Source organism: Dermacentor variabilis, chromosome 11 (genome assembly GCF_050947875.1).
Source record: "Dermacentor variabilis isolate Ectoservices chromosome 11, ASM5094787v1, whole genome shotgun sequence".
NCBI classification, from domain to species: Eukaryota; Metazoa; Arthropoda; class Arachnida; order Ixodida; family Ixodidae; genus Dermacentor; species Dermacentor variabilis.
This window is the reverse complement of record NC_134578.1, coordinates 112,719,199-112,738,922: the sequence shown is the minus strand read 5'-3', so window position 1 is coordinate 112,738,922 and position 19,724 is coordinate 112,719,199. Positions and strand designations below refer to the sequence as shown.

The following is a 19,724-nucleotide window of genomic DNA, read 5'->3' as shown; positions in this document are numbered from 1 at the left end:
ACTAGAACTTCGCTGGGTTTCTGTTGACGTTCGCAGCTTCGCCGAACTGGAGGAGAGAGCTGAGAGAGAGTGAATGCAAAGTATAAAAATAGTATCGCGCAGCATAGCGCCACGGTGAGGGTGGGTGGAGCCTAGCTGGGCTGAAGGAGCGGCGCGGCTGGGACGCACGTGGTGTGCTGTCATTGTTCTCGGACAAAAGCCCGCGCGCTCTCTACGGCGGATTTCGAGAAGCTACCAGGTACACGGTGTCAGTACTAGCCTGCATCAGATATTAGGTGCGGTGGTCGCTGCAGCGTCACGTTGGTGCAGCGTCTGGCACAGGACGCCGAAGCATATTGCGTCTCAACAAATCGCTCCTATTGCTGCGGGGGCCTCAAATGGAGCGCCGTCCCAACCGAAACCTCCCCCCCCCCGTCCCCAGAGAAAGACGGCATGGATTTTTCTGAAGCCTTAACATCTCCCAGCTCCGCTGGTCTCTGGTGTTTGTGATAGGAGAACCACGCATAATTTTTGTCGATAACTAAGGAACCAGATATTTCATAGAGTCATGCGTGAAAAAGAGCAGGTGGCAGCACTAGCACTGTGGTAAACGATTACAACAAAAAGAACAGCCAGGCTACGATTTGTTTCTTACAAAACCAGAAAAATGTTTTATTTTAAAGGAAGACAAACTGATGGCAAAATATGCAACATATAAACAAAAGAGAAACAGCGAAATCCTTACTGCAGTGCGAGAGAACCAGCTTATACATCAAACCATAACGGTGCTGAAAAGAGACTCGAAATGGCCTCAGCATTACGTTGATGAAGACTTTTGCTTTAAAACTCAATAGTGAAGACACCTAATTATGAGACAACTTTTGGTGCAAGGCCGTGGTGGTTGCTTGGGCGCTGGACCTTGGTTCCTCTCTCAGGGTGTCATTCTGCGACTGACCCGACAACAATAGTGGTGCTTTATTATACATATGGCAGTAGCATGATTGTACAGAGTTCACTGAAACACTTTAGCACGAGACTTCTTTTGGGAAGAGTGGTAAAGAAAGTCGTGCAGTGTGCGCGTATGTCAGTACCGTGTTCGGGGCCACTTGGAAATAATGCTTATATCAGCCAGACGACTATGCACTTTGAAATAACCTTCACCATGCGCCAAAAGGTACAGGCACTTCCCCCCTACACAAACACAACACGTACACGCACACAACACCTACAAAACACGCACACGCACACAAGACCATGTTGGTGGTCGCTATTTGCTTCGAAAATGTGGAAGCCTATACATAGCATTGCATGACAAGTTTCAATTGATAATTGACATAATGCACTACGGTAGAGGATGTGTGAACCTAAGGTTAATTGAGGCGTCTGTGGTTTCCTTCTTTTAAGCACAGTTAAGCCTACAAAAGGCGGCACATTCAGAATAACTATTAATTCATTTTAAATGAACAGCAGTCAGCGAAGACAAAGAAAAAGGCCTCAGGTTGCTCTCCACCGGTTCCGCTACAAGGTAATTAACACCCTCACGCTATCTTGGTCGTTTTGTTGGTTCTTTTATCCCTGCCACCTATTCATTACAATATTAGCATGACGTTTGTGCAACTATGGATTAAACATGTTTTCAACCATGCAGCCAGTTAGAACGTGATATCAAAAACGAATATGCACATTCTCTCATGACTTCCACCTTTATAACTTTCCTAAGCTAATCTTCAAATTCACTTGAGGGCACACGTTGTAATTGCGGAATTGAAGTCGATCAGTGGAGAAGTGACGCAACTACTTCATTACTTCTTGGCCTCAGTTTCAGAATTTGAACATATGTTTCAAACAGAATACTTGCGAAGTTAATCAGTGAATGGCTTTAATTAGCAAACTGGACATTGCAAATTTGTCACTCAAGCGCACTCCACTTCTTCAGGTTACCCATATCAATAAGCCGAATTGTGATATATGTTCCATGCGCCTTTTTTTTTTCATTTGTCGAACTCCCAAAAAAAAAAGTCGAGCTTCTGTCCCAAATGCGAAGGATCGGTTGCGATAGCAAATTAGTAGACAGCTGTACGAAGTAAGGATACCAGTTCTATCGGCAGTATAAACGTGAAAACGTTCGCTTACAAACCAAACTAACAAGCACGGTGTCAGCGAGCACACGCAAACTTTAACACATCACACTCGATGAACGCGTACACTCGCTGTCGAAACGCTGGTGCGAGCAAGCGCTGTAGCCACAGCGAACGAAGTCACATTCGTTCGTTCCGTAGCTTCAACGCAAGAGCGGCGAGAACACAGCGCGTAGAAAGGCACGAGCAGTATGCAGATCAATGTAAGACACGGCGCGAGGCCGCGCTCGCAAAGTACGCATCTGTTGGCGGAGTCGAAGCCGCCCCCACTCCTTCCCGCGCTGCATCCATCAGTTTTCCTTGCGCCTGGTCGTGAAGGGCACAGTCGCAAAACAAATTACACGTCAGCTGTTTTCGTAACAATGTCGAGCAGAATGGCAGAAGGTAGAAAATAGTCCCGATAATTTAAGGCGGTGGACACTTTACGGTAAATGCATATATGGTATTGGTTACGTTGAACACACATGCTGCTTCTTACATTTTTTTTTAATGAATGTGTTGCTGCAGTTGAATTTATGCAAATTTTAGCAATTTGTTTCTTATTTTCGCAGCCCGTCATTCATAAATTCAGTTATTCTCGGTCAGAGTCAGGAAGTGCGACTAGCGGACGACATGCGTGCAATTCTTTGTGGCCACAAGCGTGATGAGAACATATCTTCGCGGCTCGGGTGCTAGCACCTTCCGCTCTGTGCTTTTAAGATGCGCAGATAGTACACCAAGCCATGCAATCCAGTGTTCCCGCTAACAATTTTCAAAATAAAACGACGCAGACAGTGGCCAGGCAAAATCATTTCCCGACGGTGACGCACTAAAACACCCGAACCGCACCTAACTTAGCAACATCACCAATACTGGGTGCGATGTGCCCTCATATCCGGCGTGTTTATATTCAAGCAAGAAGTCCCGCTTTCCCGTCACTTCAATAAAATAAACACGTGATCGTAGTAGCTAAGAACTAACGTCGCTGAGGACTCACGCATACTTTTTTTTTTCTAGCAGCGTTGGCAAAAATAAGTAACATTCCGAAAAGGCTAGAATAGACAACAACACATTTGTCAAGCCCATTGGGTAGCCCTTGCGTTTGGTGTAACAAAAAACTCAAACGAAATTTATTACCCAAATGCCAAGTTGTCTCACAAAACGCAACGTACGCTGTAATTTGGGAACCCACGGTCGCTAAATTTTGTCCCTGTACGCCTGAATTTTTTCTTGAGGGCTACATTTTGGGCCCCTCCTATGTCATGAACACGCGGGAAAATATTGGGTAGAAGAATACGTCGTGCATTGTACGTAATGTACTTGAAAAGAAAACCACTCACCTCTTACGATTGGCGAAAGGCGAAATGGAGCAGTGTCGACAAGCGTTGAGTCGAAGAGCGGCCATTTTAACTAAGGCGCGGGTCATCAAAACAGTACCGCATGCAGCGCATCGTGCATGTTACATGCAAAAAACGGCGTGTAAGAAGAGAAAAAAAACTCTAAAATGTTACTTTATAGTTTTTGATGCAGCTAGAATAATTAGGAACGGTTATATTTTAGTTTTGACTCATTTTGTAGGCTCGAGATCAAAAAGTACTATAATTTCAGTTTTTTTCTTCTAGCAGGTTTCTGTTATAGAGCATTCACATCAAATTTATTTTGCGGTACAGATAATTTCTGTAAGTTTTCCTTAAATTAACAGCATTTTTACAGTGGTCACTGGGATTACCTGCTGTTCCAGAATACGTTTGACAGCACTCAGGTTCTACAACAGACAATCAGTGATTTGTTCTGCTTAGCATATGACCCGTGAAATTAATTTCAATGGAGGCGAAATGCGAAAACACCCGTGTACTTAGATTTAGGGGCGCGTTAAAGATCCCCAGGTGGTCGAAATTTCTGGAGTCCTCCACTACGGCATGCCTCATAATCAGAAAGCGGTTTTCGCACGTAAAACCCCATAATTTTTTTTGACCCGTGAAATTAAGTTCTCGCTCCTATGACTATTCTCTTTCGCTCTATAACCACACTACACAACATTACGTCAACGGTATAGACATTGAGTAATCTTTATGCGGCTTAAATGGGAAAGGTACCGCTTCTATTCTAATGCAAAGACAAGGAAAGCAAGAAGTGTGCAGAGGAAAATATCAAAAATTTCACGAAACAAGACGTCTGGACCACACTAACACTTGTTCGAGGTCTCTAATCACGTCGTAACATGACACCCTGCTTGTGTATTATGTAGTTTTTCTTCGCGTAGGCTCAGTTGCAAGTGCCGATTCATCATGCCCATTCGCCGTCTTTCCTTGGGTTACCTTTTGCCGCGACGCTTGGGACAACTCGCCCAGTTATCCATCGTGATAGCCGTCCAGGTGGAGGTATAAATGTGTAATCGCAATTGAAGAAAAAATATTGCAAATAACGTCCGCGGTAAATCCAGGTGGTTTCTCGGTTTGCTTAGCAGTCTCCCGGTTTGCTATATTAGCGAAATTCTATCCTAGACTACAGGCAGCGGCAAAAAGAAAGCCACAGCGAGCACTTTTGGGCCAATTCTTAAGTCAAGTTTTTTTACGGTGATTAGGCCAGCAAGACAACACTTTTCCAGCAAGAGGTTCACGGATGGCAAACAGTGCGATTTTACAGCATTCTAGAAGAGTTGACTGTTGAGCTAGTTGAATGTCCATAATTGAAGTAGTGACTTAGTGCGATAACAACCACAGAAAAAAGAAAGGTGGACAAAGACAGGCACTTGTCTTTGTCCACACTTCTTGTCTCCGTGGTTTTTATGGGGCTAAGTTACTACTTCAATTAGACCATTCCCTGTGGCTATTTTCTTACGTTATCATTGCTTGACTGCGTCCGTTCAACGTCTATCAAACCCGCGCGTAAAATGAACTGCTTTGTTTACACGAATTAAGTTCATCTGGCCGCAGAGCAATAGCTTTGTTTCCTCCATGTCCGTTTGAGATTCTATACCCTATAAGTATCAGCATACTGACTGTACTAAAGAGTAGATTTCAATTATCAGTCGAGATCACCCAGAACAACAACTAGCACAACAAGAAGCTCTTTTTGTTTAGTCCTTAGCGCACATAAGGCCAATGGCGGGAAAACAAGGCTGAAACGCGCACGCGCACAAGCGCACACGCGCGCGCGCACGCACGCACGCACGCACACACACACACACACACACACACACACACACACACACACACACACACACACACACACACACACACACACACACACACACACACACACACACACACACACACACACACACACACACACACACACACACACACACACACACACACACACAGACACGCGCGCGCGCGCGCGCGCGCTCGCACGCACACGGTTTTGTGTAGGGGGTCATTTGATTTTACCCGTCTGAGGCACTGCTTTCTTTTTACATCACCATTCGCTAACCAGCCCGCATACCCACACATCAACAGACCATCTGCGGGCTGGTTTTACTTGATGAGCATGACACATTGACCTAAAGGTCAATGTCGGAGCAAACGACAATACCGTTTAGCGCAATGAGTCATGACTCGCTGATGAATAACAGCGCCTGTTCGAGCGCATTTCGATGGAAAGGAGTGATGCAGGGGGATCAACCGTAAGTGTTCTATCTAAAATCCATATGCCAATACATTGGCAATCAGAGCCAACGCAGTGGACATCTACGCGTTGTACTTCACATTACATGATCCCTAAATAGCTCACTAAATCGTGTGCACGCCTTGCGTTCTACTTTCGTGCAAGGGCCACCGACATGCAATGATGCGGAACATCTGCGCTGTGGTGAATATATGATGAGATTCAAACAAGAATAAAATGCGCTTTCGTTAAACATGATCAACACCCGTAGGCCTGTCGTGCATCCTGTGCGCTCTACTAAGTGAATTTCTTCACCTGTTCGCGATATCTACAGCCAACGGAACTATGAAGAGAATGTCATTGATAAACCAGGAGACACTTCTCCAATCTACCCACTTAAGATTTCTTGGGCACTACAGACCGGGTAGGCGTATAAATCTCTGCACATCACACCCATCTCTTCTTTTTTTCTGATATTGCTATCTCAGCACGGACGCAAGAAATTGCACGTGGATGTCACAGGTTGTCTTATCCCCGCTATAAATTTCGTCATATGGAATTTCGCAAAACACCGGCGTTCCTTGCTTGCACAGTGATTTTTTTGCAACCACTCCGCAGTAACTAGGACGCGTTTACTTCAATCTGCCTGGCTAACTCTTCCGATGAAATTGCAGAAGGTGCATTACCTAAATGCGATCATGAAAATGCATCCATATGTATAAAAATAAATAATGCGTTTTTACGTTTCAAACTGCCTTCTGAGTATGAAACAAGCCATAGAGGGCGACTCTGGATTCATTCTGATCGCTTGGGGTTCTTCATGCGCCCCATGCAAAGTACACGGGCGGTTTCGCATTTCGCATGCATCAAAATGCGGCCGCCATGGCCCGGATTGGATCCCGCAAGCTCCTGCTTAGTAACATAACGCCAAAGCCAGTAAGGTAACTGTATCAGTATAATGTAGGAGGTGTCCCAGTTAAGGTTAGCCAAGCCGGTATACAAAAAAAGCATTAGAAAAAACACACTGCAAGATACAAATCTAAGGCTTGCGTCGTTCAGTTGTAAGTACTCTGAACACCGAACATCGTGGGTCTAATAATTGTATCTTTGCACCGTGTTTTCCAAACTTGTATTAAACTTTATTTCGCAGAACAGCTTGAACGTTAACTTTAACGCACGGTGGACTACAGTTGGTGCACATTGATAGCAAATACCCGATAAAGTGCGGTAAAAGGGAGCGACGTTAGAGATTTACAGCTTTGTCTCAAACCTGATACGTTGCAGTCCTTCGTGGAACGTCGATTAGCCTCTGAAAAATATTCTAATACAATGGTCCCTGTATTCTGCTACGAATCTGCTACTGCAACAATGTTTCGAATCGTTTTAACATTCACACAGTTAGACATAGTCATAACACGGATGAGCGGCTTTCTTTCAATTTCCACGGCCCCACTAGCATGCTGCAAGCTACAGAGGAGAGGTGGCAAGGCGGGAAAGCTCCGCCCAACGGTTTGGCGCGCTTTTTTCCCGCTGTGTAACGCCGCATATGTTTTTCCGCCAGTGTGACGATGCATTGAAGCCACCTACATAAGTGTCCGGCACTTTACTAGAGTGAAACCGATGAGAGAACTGAAGTCTAGTGAATGATTGCGCGCCAGTCAGGAGTTATTTAGCTTCAAGAGCACCACCAGCCCTACTGCGATTGCGGCTGTTTCAATCTGTCGAACTCATGTTTTTTTTTCTTTCTTTTTTTATTGCGCAACTCGGAGGAATGCACGACTAGTCATGTATGACACAGATTTGTAAAATTCTCGTATGCATCTGAAATCACTTGCGGTAAATGAGAAAAGGAGATTCGACAAAAATTCCACAACCGCACAATTCCAACCGCTGGAACAGTAGTCCACCTTTCTATGCCTATAAACGGTCCACGATACATTGACCAAGGTTTAATTGCCGGTTTGACACTGTGGAAGTCCCATAATGTGCGCAACATCTGCTATTAGGCAACATACTGAATTCTCAGGTGCAATCACTTGAATCTTTGCATGGAAATATCGCATTTTGTATAGCACATAGTAATCTAACTTTTTTTGCCTTTTTTGTGCACAAGTAGTATTTATTCATGCATTAGGAAGCTTACACACCTAACCTATGCTTTAGCAAGGGGCGTACTGGAAGTGCAGATTTTTGGGCTCCGCACCTCCAGTCGGCTTTCTTGTCCGCGTCAGTCCAGCGCTATGACTTGAATTGGTGTACTAGAGTCTAATTTTGCAGTCGTGCTCGGCCTCTGTTCGTAGTGGTCCCGTTTGTTTTCCAGAAGGTCTTTGGGCCGTATGTAAAAGATATGAGCGCCCTACTGACGGTGCCATAGACTACCCTGCAGCGCTCGAGTCCGCCGCACTCATAGATGGCTCGGGCTCCTGCGCTTTACTCAACCTCCTGTGCTAGCGCTCCCTACGGAGACGAACCCGTTCCGCAGTGGTCAAAGGGATTCGATATCCTTTCTGCCCGGGTCTCCACATTGCGATTTCTGGACGCTGAATGTCGAACGCAATGAGCCAGTAGCCGAAAGAGCATGAAATTGTCAAAAAAAAAAGATTGTAGACTTGTAGGGTTTATAACTCCTAATAAGCAGGTTTGAGTTTGATTAGTTATACCTACTACGAGATAGCGAGCTCTCTCAAACGCGACCAATCCTTCTCGATTCGATAAACGTACTGCCGAGCTATGGCTCTATGAACGCCGACGGAGAGGCTAGATTTAGCTCCGATTGCGTCATGCCTAGTGCGTGAAAAGCGCCATCTGTGCGTGCGACACATGTACGATCGAGTAATGATTTTTCGCTTGTACACGACCCCGTCAATGTAAGGTTACTGGGTTGTACGGTTCCATAGATATAAGCGATATTAGTATAACAGGTCTTCGCTGCATTAGCAAGAGACCCCATCTGATCATTGTTAAAAACCGTTTCACAATGTAAACCTAAGACCGCAAACATTGCTTGAAGTTCGGCCAGTTCAACGATGAAAAAAACGAGAAAGACCACTTGCATGGCTCTATTGATATTTGACGGACATGCACTGATGTTGTAATTCAACACAGCGTGAGTAGCAAGAAAATATTGAGTCAAATTTCTTATAAAACAATTCGTGTCTGTCAATTCCAGGTTTGGTAAATGGCAAAAAAGTCACCTATTTTCATAGGTCATCGCTAACGCTAAACAATCAGCAACAACTTGAAACTACATAAGTGGGAGCATGCGATAAACGAAGTCCAGTGGAGCAACGCCTAATGGTTATTGTTTCTTATTACATAAAGTACATAAATACAATATTCAGTCAGCCACTTCGATTTTCATGAGCGTGGCTGCGCAAGAGATTGACCGGAAAGACACAAATTATGTTTGCGTTTACAACATCAAACGCTCATTAGTGTTTTAGGTAAATGTTTTACAGAATCTACAATATCTTGACATTGTTCGTTAGAAGGCTTTAAAGTCAGCTTTGAGAGCTCAAGGAAATATGTACACAGGTCATTATTAGTCGTGGCATCAAGAAAAGAAAAAATACTTAATCAAAAGCACGTGATAATTTGCTAGCGTCTTTCCGGCATTTCTAGAGATTTCTTTTTTTTCTTCATTACATGGACAAAGAATTCGAAACGGCCAGACAGTATGTTCCAGTGTGGGCTGAAGAAAAAGATTGGTGGCATTCGCCACCATTTGATTGACGTAAGATGTTTGGCGAAAGAGACATTATCCGCCCAGTATCAATACAGAAATATGTCGGTGAGTCCCTAGGACTTTGAGGGTTGCTGATTTGTGGTGATAAATGATGACAACGATAAATAATAAATAATATTTTAGTGCTCACAGGATTGAATGTGATGACGTCGAGGTCGTAGACATCTTTATTGGCGCTGCTTCAACGCCGCTAGCTCCTATCTAGCGACGCACCTACTTTGACGCCAACGCTTATCTTTTCTCTCACGGATAACGGACAGGCGTCTCCCCCTGTTACTCTGTTCGTTAGAGTGTTTCTGCTACTTCTTGGAATGCCCTGCCGAATAAGCACGCACTGATAACGTAACTTCAATACTAGCGAAGGTGGCAACCGCGGCTTTGGACAAAAGAACTCGAGTGGTGATAACCGGACCCCCACGGCTTGGCTGTCCAGTGAGTGCCCCGGTTTTCTAGCACTAGGGAGGGGTCACTGATACCAAAGGCAACGAAAAGCAAGACGTGAGAGAGGCGCTGACCTGCCCCCTTGGCAAACACCTTCTTACAAGAAGCTCGGATGCCTGCCATAACACAGCGCCGTGGCTGACCAAAGCGGAAACTGTGCAATTAAAGTACCCGTCAGTTTTGTTTAAATGAAAACCGAGTGCTGAAAGGGTTCTGTTAAGGTTGCATTGCTTAGTTGTTTCGGGAATTCTGTGGACTTTGAGTGGTATCATGAATACTTCTTTTTCGGCGGGTAGGTTCACTTCGAAACATATGGGTAACAGAGCAAACAGACGACCACAAGAAGACCGACACATACACACGAGCGCTGACTATACAACTGGTTTTATGCGCAAGGATAGCACACCTTATGAATTCCAAAGTGAAGCAAGGGAAGTTAAGGGCAAAAACATGTTGTTGTCTCATGTCCGTGGGTGACCAGGCAAGGGTTCCAACAGGAAAACGGTGTTTATTGCCCGAAGCTTACAGGCTCCTGGTTACATCAAGAATCAATGGTTAGCGCACATAGCAAGACAATATAAGCACTTGTGCACACATGCACACTGACAGCAGTCTGCTTGTCAGGCGCGCTATCGCCGACACAACACTTGTCAAGGGTGATGGCGTTCCAACAACGCAAGCGCAATACAGCCAACCAAGCGCAACAAAACGTAAATAATTATTTTCCTTTTCCTTTTTTTGCAATCAGAACCCTCGACAACCGCATCCAGAAGATCAAATTTAGCATCAAAAGCAAGGGAAGGAGCTTTAAAGCAGTTGCTTCCTAAATTTAAAATGTGGCAGGCTTCTAAACTGATGTGCGCGGTCTTGCCATTGCTCGTTCCTAGAATCGTCGACTCTTTCAACCGGGCCACCAATCCGTACAGTTGCTACCGTGTGGAAATTTGAAAATGTAAACGTGCGTATTTACGATTTTTTTTCAGTTTTTGAGCTTGTTCCCCTAAATGGTCATTCGCACAATGACCAGTTTCACCGGAGCAAAACATCCCACATGACTTGGAAATTCCATACAGCAGTCCAGTGGAACATTTAACAAACGGCGGTTGGTGGTTCTTCTGGCATTCACGTTTTCTGGCGTTGCACATAAGTGGACCGAACTTTCCCAGCTTGTTTGGGGCAGAGAAACAAATTGGTGCCCCTTACGCACTTGCCACCTTCTTGAGATTGTGTAAAAGTTTATGGATGTAAGGGACCGCCTCAGAATTAGGTGCCTTCCGTTGATCCTCAGCGGTTGTACTTCCCAATTCACGCTAGAATTTTTAAAGAAGGGTTTCTGAAATGGCAGTCAAGACCCATACGGGGAATGCTCCAGCCAAAGGATGGCTTACCTGATTATTAAAACTGGGCTCCATCTGATGTGGGCACGATTTTTGGAGGGCCGATTCCATACGCAACATCGTTATTCCTCTCTTGAATGTCATAGACTGTGCCTAGTCAAAATGCAGCTACTCTTCTTAGCCCGTGGGTGGTAGCCCCATAAACCGTGTTCATCAAAGAACCTGATATTTAGGTCTAAAAACTGTAAAAATGAAAGGTCCGGGAGTTCACTGGGGAAACGCAATCCACATCCATCTTTCTTAAAGATACATAAAACTTCGCCTACTTTAAAGGGTTAGGTGAAGGGAGGCTGCTTTTTTAAAAGCACTAAAAATCGTCAACATACCTAAAAAATTTAAAACTGGGCCCCCATTAAACAACTGTTCTAGTGCGTTTGGCACCTAGGCCAGCAAGATGTCACACAGAATAGGAGATATGCAAGACCCTATGCTTATGCCATCGTGCTGCAAAAACGGCTTCCCGTCCAATACAATAAAAGTAGAGTTCAAATAAAACTGCAATAAAGACAGAAAATTATCAACGGACAGACCTATGGTGTTCTCGAAGGATACATCACCGCTATCTTCAATGCGCTCTTTGACACACACTAGCAGTTGATTCTGTGGACAGAATAAAGCAAGTCCTGCACGTGCACCGAAAAGCCAAAATGGTCATTTCCCTCTAAAATGCGTACTACTGCTGCAGATTTTTTTACAAAAATGGGTAGTTCGCAGCAAGCGTCTTGATCTTTAGCAAAACTTGGATAACTCACTTCTGCCAAGATCCCTCTTCACTAACAATATTTCTGAACGGAACTTCGGGCTTATGTGTCTTCGCTGTGAAAACGGCCCGCTAGGTTTTCTCTCTGTTGTTAGCTATGTTCCTGGCAAGCTTGCTGAGGTCTAATTGCTTACAAAACTCGACAAACTTGGTTTTAACCTGCACTTCATATTTTTCGCGGGGAAAACTTCTTAACCGCTGCCAGCGATTTTTCATTGTAAGTTTCCTTGTGTACACATAAGGCGCTGCTACCTCACCTATACTGCCACTCACGCAGAAAAAAAAACGAAAAACATAGTTAAGTTATTGTGCTCATAATCTGCAGAGGTTTGTTGGGTGAGTGTCTAGCTTGGAATTAACCTAAAGTTTTAACTTTCTTGTAACCTTAACAAGGCTTTGTGAAGGAATACAGGGGTGCGAATTAGAGTTCGAAGTGGGGTAGCCGATATTCTAGTTTGAATTAAGGGGGGGGGGGGAAGTGGAGCTGACCGAGCCGTGTAATGCGTAGGTAACATGACTGGTGGTCTGTTCGTATTACGAAATGCGGACTAATAACCGAGAAGTGCCGCCGAGGAGCATAACATGGGGTCAGCTGGCACAAAACGGGTAATCTGAGATCTCTGGGAGAAGCTTTCCTCATGCAGTGGGCATTAACAGGTTTACCTTAAGACGCTGTCGATAATGTTAACACACAACAACACGGTATCCTCTAAAAACAAGTAACTAGTACAAAATTAAGATCTGATTGCCTCTCTAAGCCTGATAATTACATGGTATTTACACTTAACACATTACACTTAACGTATTCCTGTTCACTCATATACTCGTAAACAAAAGCGATCACAAAGAATCTCAGATTGCGACGACTGCATCTTAGGACTATATCAATATCTGAACTAACACAGTTTACAGCGGAAACATCGGCCTCCCTCTGCCACTGAAATTTGTGTTAGTAATGGAATTACGGTACATTTCGAAACCGCGAAGTTGAGAGCATGCACCAACTGTGTAGAAACACGACACAGCGCCACTATCTATCACTGCAGCTAAACATACAAAGTTCTAGAGCGACAACTGCGTAAAGTTGGTGTTCGTTGACGGACACATCCACTTTAGTCACAAATGGGACAAAATAACGAACAAAACTGCTTCTCTTTAAAACGACATAACGAAACAAACAATTGAACTTGGTATATTAGAGGAATAATAGACCTGACATTGTGTATATTGCTGTAGGATATATTAGGATATAATAGGATATTGCTGCAGAATTTGTTGTTTCGCACAGTGATTCTGTAACGAACAGAGTGAGCGACCAGCGCAAATTTATCGGTAGTACAGATAGCTTTACGTACACGGTTACTGGTTAATGTGCTAGCCTGTTGCGAGCTATTTCGGCTGATGAAGGTAGTTGCCGTGGAACCGAAGTCACCGGGAGAATAGCAATCCGAGAGATAGGAGAATTTTTTCTCACACAGCACAGTGCACCATAACTTCAAGTACACAAAATGCCGCAAATAAAGAAACTGCATAGCCGCAAATACACACAGGAAGCTTTCCGTCAACATCGAACAGAGGAGATGTTGCTTGGCAGTCAGTGTCATAGCGAAGCAAGCGCTTGATCACTAAGAAAACAATGGGGAGATTAATCCCATTCATGCAGACGCTATGGTGGGGAAAATTTGTTTCTTTCATTTCAGACTTTCCGAACCAGTAATATACAGTACTGTACTAAACAACTTAGAGTTACAATTACAACTTGATAACCATGTGATCCTTGCGCGAGTTAAGAGAAGCAACTTTTCTAGATGTACAGACAAATGCTCTGCAGATCCAGTTCATATGTTGTCTCACTCAGCAACAGTTCAGCAACAATTTTTTTTTAAACGCGTTAGCATTTCTATGCCTACTCATCGAGAAAACCTGTCTGTCCGTCACGTAAGATGAATCGCTCTGAAGAAAATAATGTATAAAACAACCTAAATGTGGATAAAAAACCTTGTCGGAGGTGAGTTTGGGACCTGCAATCCCAGGCTAAGAATCTGTGTGTCTTACCGACTGGGCTAAACATTCATCTTTTTTTCCCTTATTGCATGGGTGCAGAATTTTCTGCACAACTATAAAAAGAAAGTGCTATCGAAATTTAAGGTGGCTGAAAGCAGATTCGAAATTGGGGTAAATTTTATCAGTTTCTCCCACGTCCCAGCCTCGTGCCTTCCCAATGTACAAAAGTTCACGCAACATCTTAGGATGGTGTGCTGCTCACCATCGTCATCGCCTTCTGTCACGCCCTAACGATCCGTCAATGTGAAACTAAAGCCAAAATGCGAAATGGCACCGCTGTAGTATGCATATACATTTCTTGACCAATACTCCATACTGGGCAGGAGCCACATACGTGGCAGGAAACAACAGCAGCAACAACACTCTGCACCAAATCATGAGTGTATAAAATGAGCATACCGCCGCCATCATGTCTCAAAAACAACGTCGCGCAAGTTTACAACGTGCAAGACGACATGCGGATGTATACCTAAGCGAAAACATTTAACCAAAGTGATTAAAATGTTTACGCTGTTCGACACCTAAGCAGACTTAAGTTTCTCTGCCTAATTTACAGCGGCACGGATACACACTTCACAGTGCATTTTCATTAAGCACTTCACAAAACTGGTGCAAGGATTCGGCTTCTCAGTTAAGTGTTAAGACTTCATAGTGACTGCTATCAGAACTGTAGTGCGGTAGCTGGCCGGGCGAGTCGATACATCTGCATTATTATTACTTGCAGCGTGCGCCAGAAACAGGCACACAGAAGAGAGACACGTCAGCGCTCGTGCGTTCGGCGCTCTTGTTTCGTCTCTCCTCGGTGTCCGTGTTTTTAGTGCGCGTTGTAAGTAACAACAATGCTATCGGAACATTCTGCAATAACATCCTCTTATTAATAATATGCCGCCTCGGAATAACAACTTAATAGCTAATTAGCACAATTCTGTAAATAAATAATGTAGTGGTTTTAGCGCGCAAAGTGAGACGTTTAGTTTTGCGACAAAATATGTCATTTGCTATGAAAAGTGACGTTATTTATCTTAAATTCCCAGTTTTTGTGGAATGTTGAGGCGGTCGTTGCAGAAAGACGCTCCAATGTTCCAGTGCAAAACTGATAAAGCATGCCACGTGCTGCTCCCGTTCACGTACCTTGTGGCACGTTAATAACGACGGTTGAGAGTCCGCCAAGAACGTCCGGTAGCAGGAACGTCCGCAGGTTGTAGGTCCTCAACCACGATAGGATGGGAAACAGTCCAAGTAAAAACGATGGAGTCCCGATGAGCGCGTTATGTAGCAAATCAGCAGCTGCTGCACCAAGTGTTTTTGCCCCGTTCTGTTTTGGGTCCAGCTTCTCGAGCGCGCAATTTGTAAGCGCCTTTCGGTCGACAATGATCCTGGCTTCCGCTGCGGTTTCCTGACCTGAAAAGGCAGAAGCAAGGCCCCAGTGCTGTCAACCTTTGTTGAAGGTTCATTCAACCACAATATGTATTACTAAACTGTGTTCTGTTTTAGTCGAAATACTAGCAGTCATGGAGGCATTGTGATGTTCTCTTGTACAGGAAGCCTCCTTGAATGCTTGAGAAATGACTTTATAAATTCCACAGCTGTCCTAATTTTTCACAAGAAAAGCGAACAAACACGGTCACAAATGGGTTAGGCGAAAAATACCTCTCAAATGTTATTCACCGCAGTATTCAAATGCCTTAAGCGTTCGGAAACAAGTCCTTGAACATATATTGCGTGGGGCTTGTGGCGAATAACTTCAAAAACGGGGCCAGTTCTGTCGTGTTTCGAGTTCATAACATGCCCCAAGATGATTAGCTATGACAACAAAAACGAAAGCGCAGCTGACGTGCATGTGAATACGAACGCATTTGAGTAACGGTAAACCTGCAAAAAAAAAATACCACAAATATGGAAAGACAGCTAGCTCGAAATAGTTAAGCCTTAATTTAACGAAGTCGATAAAACCAGCACTTTGCTTCGTTATGTCGTAATTTCGTTGTATTGAAATTTTTCCTTTTCGGCAAGTAAGCACAGTCGGCGGTCAATTTTTCTTACTCCGAAAGAGGCCGCAGAATTTTCAAATTATCCTGCAGATCTTTGTATCAGAAACCAATTCATTTTGATGAATTTGGAAGTAGGCGACAAATGATACCACCCACCGACGCTATCTTCACATCGGTGGTACTAATTGAACGAAGCCAGCCAAGCTTTCGTGGGCACTCCGTCCGCGTGGATGATAGATAGCATCACCAGAACGGGGGCGACGCTATCATGAAATGCGCCGGCAGCGGGGAGAGAATACTTCGTCTGCCTCTCGATTCTACGGGTCACTGAAACTCGATATGACGCAACCTCCTATACTAAACGCGCGGTAACACAGCTTACATGATGCCACGCCGTCTCCGTACACCCACTCTTTGCATACGCCCCCAAATTACCTATAAACAAGGGTGCGCCGCTGCGCATGCGCTCATCCGCGCTTACAGCCATGCGCAGCCACGGCTGGGACGCGCTCTAACTTGGCAATCACTCCGCCGCTCCTTGCGCTCTCTCGTGCGTTTGATCAAATTACCGCGAGCTCGCTTCCGTCCCCTTCTTTTCTTTTGCTCGCACGGGAAGGAGGCACTTGTGAAGCCGCCATCTTTCTTGTCCCATCCTCGCACACTTTCACTCGCACCTAAATCACGCAATGTGCGTGGCGCGATGGGATTTATCGCGCTTAAACTTTACACGAAACATGATGCCGGTACAATTCGGTGGTTGCTTCTGTCGCGCGGCGCGCCATTTCCGGGGCGCGTTTGCAAGCAGCCGCATGCAATTCACTCATTTGATCATCTGCGTCCGTGGAAGTTTCCATTTATTGTCTCGGTATTCCTTTGCGGTGGCACTGAAGTTACAGTATATTGAAATCGCATAAAAACACACTTCGTCAAATTGAGGTTCTAAATACATAGTGTCCAAGAGGTTATCCACAAGAGGTTGATCCACAACTTAGATACTTCGTTATATAAAGAATTTTGTTATATAGAACTTCGTTGTATCATAGTGTAACTACAAAGACAATAATGTGCGCGGCATTGAGTCTGCATTAAAGAGGCAATTGAATTGAATAAAGGCTTTGCAGATGCTGCCGATCATGTACAACAAGTTCACCCAGAGAATAAGCCGCCATGATCAGGAAGGCGAAAATCTTCAAAGATGGGTAAGGCAAAGTTTAATGACCAATGAAGCTGAGCCGTATGAAAGGGTTGAGGCACAGTTCGAATAATTCAGAGACGTACTTAAAGAGATACAACCTTGAAGTATAAGATACAATTATTCCTCCGCTCTTGTCACAGTCCCGTGGACGTTAATTTTTAGCACAGCGAGAAGCAGTTCAATAGCCTTTCTGAATTTGACTATGGTAATTCAGCGCACAGTGATGGAGAAACACAAATACAAAACAGACACGCACGAGCCTTACTACTCACTGTTTGTTAAGAGAAATCCACAGACCCATACTTAGGCGTTGGTGTTGGACAGAACACGAGCAGGACACTTAGCGCAAACAAAGCTCGTGCCAACATGTGTAGTTCAACGTAGGTATTATGCAATCTTAAACATTTGTTGTCAGATTGCTTAACACCATTTCATTGTACTCTTGTTCATTTCAATCTTCACTCCTGCATCCTAATCCTGAGCGCAGCTAGTAAGAAAAGACTACATGGGTTGTTTGCCTAACATAAAAGAGCTGTGCGCCGCCTCGAAAAGCTACAGTGATGAGACTAAGCTCATCTCTGTAAGGCTGCCTCACTCTAAGCTAACTTATTCTCTAAGCCTAACTTATTCAAATATAAGCAGTTGTCTGTTCTATAGCTTTCTCTATATACGCAGAGGAAAATTTACGCGGCTACTATATTAAGTCCTTGTCTTCTCTCCCGGACAATACACTAGGACTACCGAAGGTACAACTGTCGTAAAACACCAATATTCACAACTATGAAACTCATACACTTGCTCACCTAATACACAATTTCTTTTAACACAACTTACGACAGTTCTTATATTAAGCAGAAACGCAGGTTTAAATTTTTTGCTCGAGGAACAGTTTAAGCGTTATTTTTTGTTTGTTTCCATAGGAATGCAACAGCTTGTGCGTCGCACCTGTCATGTTGCAGTCTTTTGCATGTTTTTGTATGCTGCAAACCGTACTACTATAGTTCACAGGGCTGTTCTTCGTCATAATTTTTGCTGTGGTTCACATTACCTGAAATATTGCACGAGTGTATTTTATGCAAGTCTAGCTTCTTGTAATTTTCATCTAACGTTGTTTCATTGATTTTTACTTTTCTGGTGTCCTTGTCCTGATATTTTATTATTTCGCTGTGCAAAAGCTTTTCATATACTCGTAGGTTGGGAAAGTACGTATTGCGTGGCACTCGATGCCATCTTCGCTCAAGTGGTGCTGCCCGTACCTTATGTAGGATAGCTTTGAGTACAAAGTAGGATGCCTTTTGGCACAAGGCTTATGCTGGGCTAGCTGAGGGGTCATGGCGACGCGCTTCCGACCTCGAGAGGCAGGGTTCGTTCCATGCCTCGGCAGCTAACATTCAATGGGGGCGAAATGCACAACCGCTCGCATAGTTAGGTTTAGCTAAGCGTTAAAGAACCCAGGTGGTTGAAATTTAGCCGGGTGCCCCACTACAGCATGCCTCGGATTCAGATCGTGGTTTTGGCAAAGCCGTAGAATTTGTTTGGGGACCAGCAGTGTCGTTCCCTAAGAAGGTCGTTAGTGGCTCAGAAGAGTCCCTCTTCAGAAAAAGTCAAGCTGAATGTGAAATACATTGAGTTTTTCCAATAGCTTAAAGGAGAGGCCGGATTTCATAACACATCTTGATGTATGATTTTGCATAATCGCAAGAAAGTTGTAAACAGACACGACGCCGCTCTGGTACCCTTAGCCCCCAATAAGGGGCAAATCTCTGTATTCAAATTTGTTCAGAAAACGAGCTAAGAGAAAAAAATTGTATCTTCATGAAACGTTCCCTCGTTTTTTTATACTGCCTGGCTACGAGATGTGAATTTTACGCCGACAAGACATGGAAGTGTGCCGACGGGTCGGATGGGCTCCACATCTGCTCCGCACAGAAGCTACATTTTCTGCGAACTCACCTCGGCATCCAGATTCTACGTAATCATCGTGTGCCTGAAGTCAGCCAGAGCACGTGAACACCGAACATGAGGGTGCGTGCTATATTTCGCATTTTACGGCGACATCAAGTTTCGAAGCGGGGCCGCCCCGCTAAACCCACTTCGCTAGTGGCGAGGCCTAGCAAAGGCTTCGGCCGCCGCACCGCTGCAGATGGCGAACGCGTAGCTCAATACCGACGCCGACAAAGCCCACCAATCGTCCACCGGGGCCCTGGAGGATGAGGACATGGAAATTTGCGAATCCCAAGGACTTCTTCCGGCCGCTGAGGAGAACGAAGACAACGAGCCTTGGATCAATGTTACCAGTCGTGCCCGTCATCGAGGGCTGCAGACACGCTCGACCACGCCACAACTTTCCCGAACGCCACCGAAGCCCGTTCTCCGCCACAGCCGACCGGCGATGCCCAAGCCCCGACAACCCCCCCCCCCCCCTT

The 19,724-nt window shown here is 44.7% G+C and overlaps 1 protein-coding gene across 1 annotated transcript in view; it reads right to left on the bottom strand.

Annotated features, from left to right (window-relative positions):
* Nucleotides 1-19,724, bottom strand: part of LOC142563120 (solute carrier family 26 member 10-like) — an 87,954-nt gene that overhangs the window by 55,173 nt on the left and 13,057 nt on the right. The window contains exon 2 of the mRNA XM_075673662.1: nt 15,244-15,513. Coding sequence (XP_075529777.1) covers nt 15,244-15,513 — 270 coding nt within the window. The remainder of the gene's footprint in view (nt 1-15,243; nt 15,514-19,724) is intronic.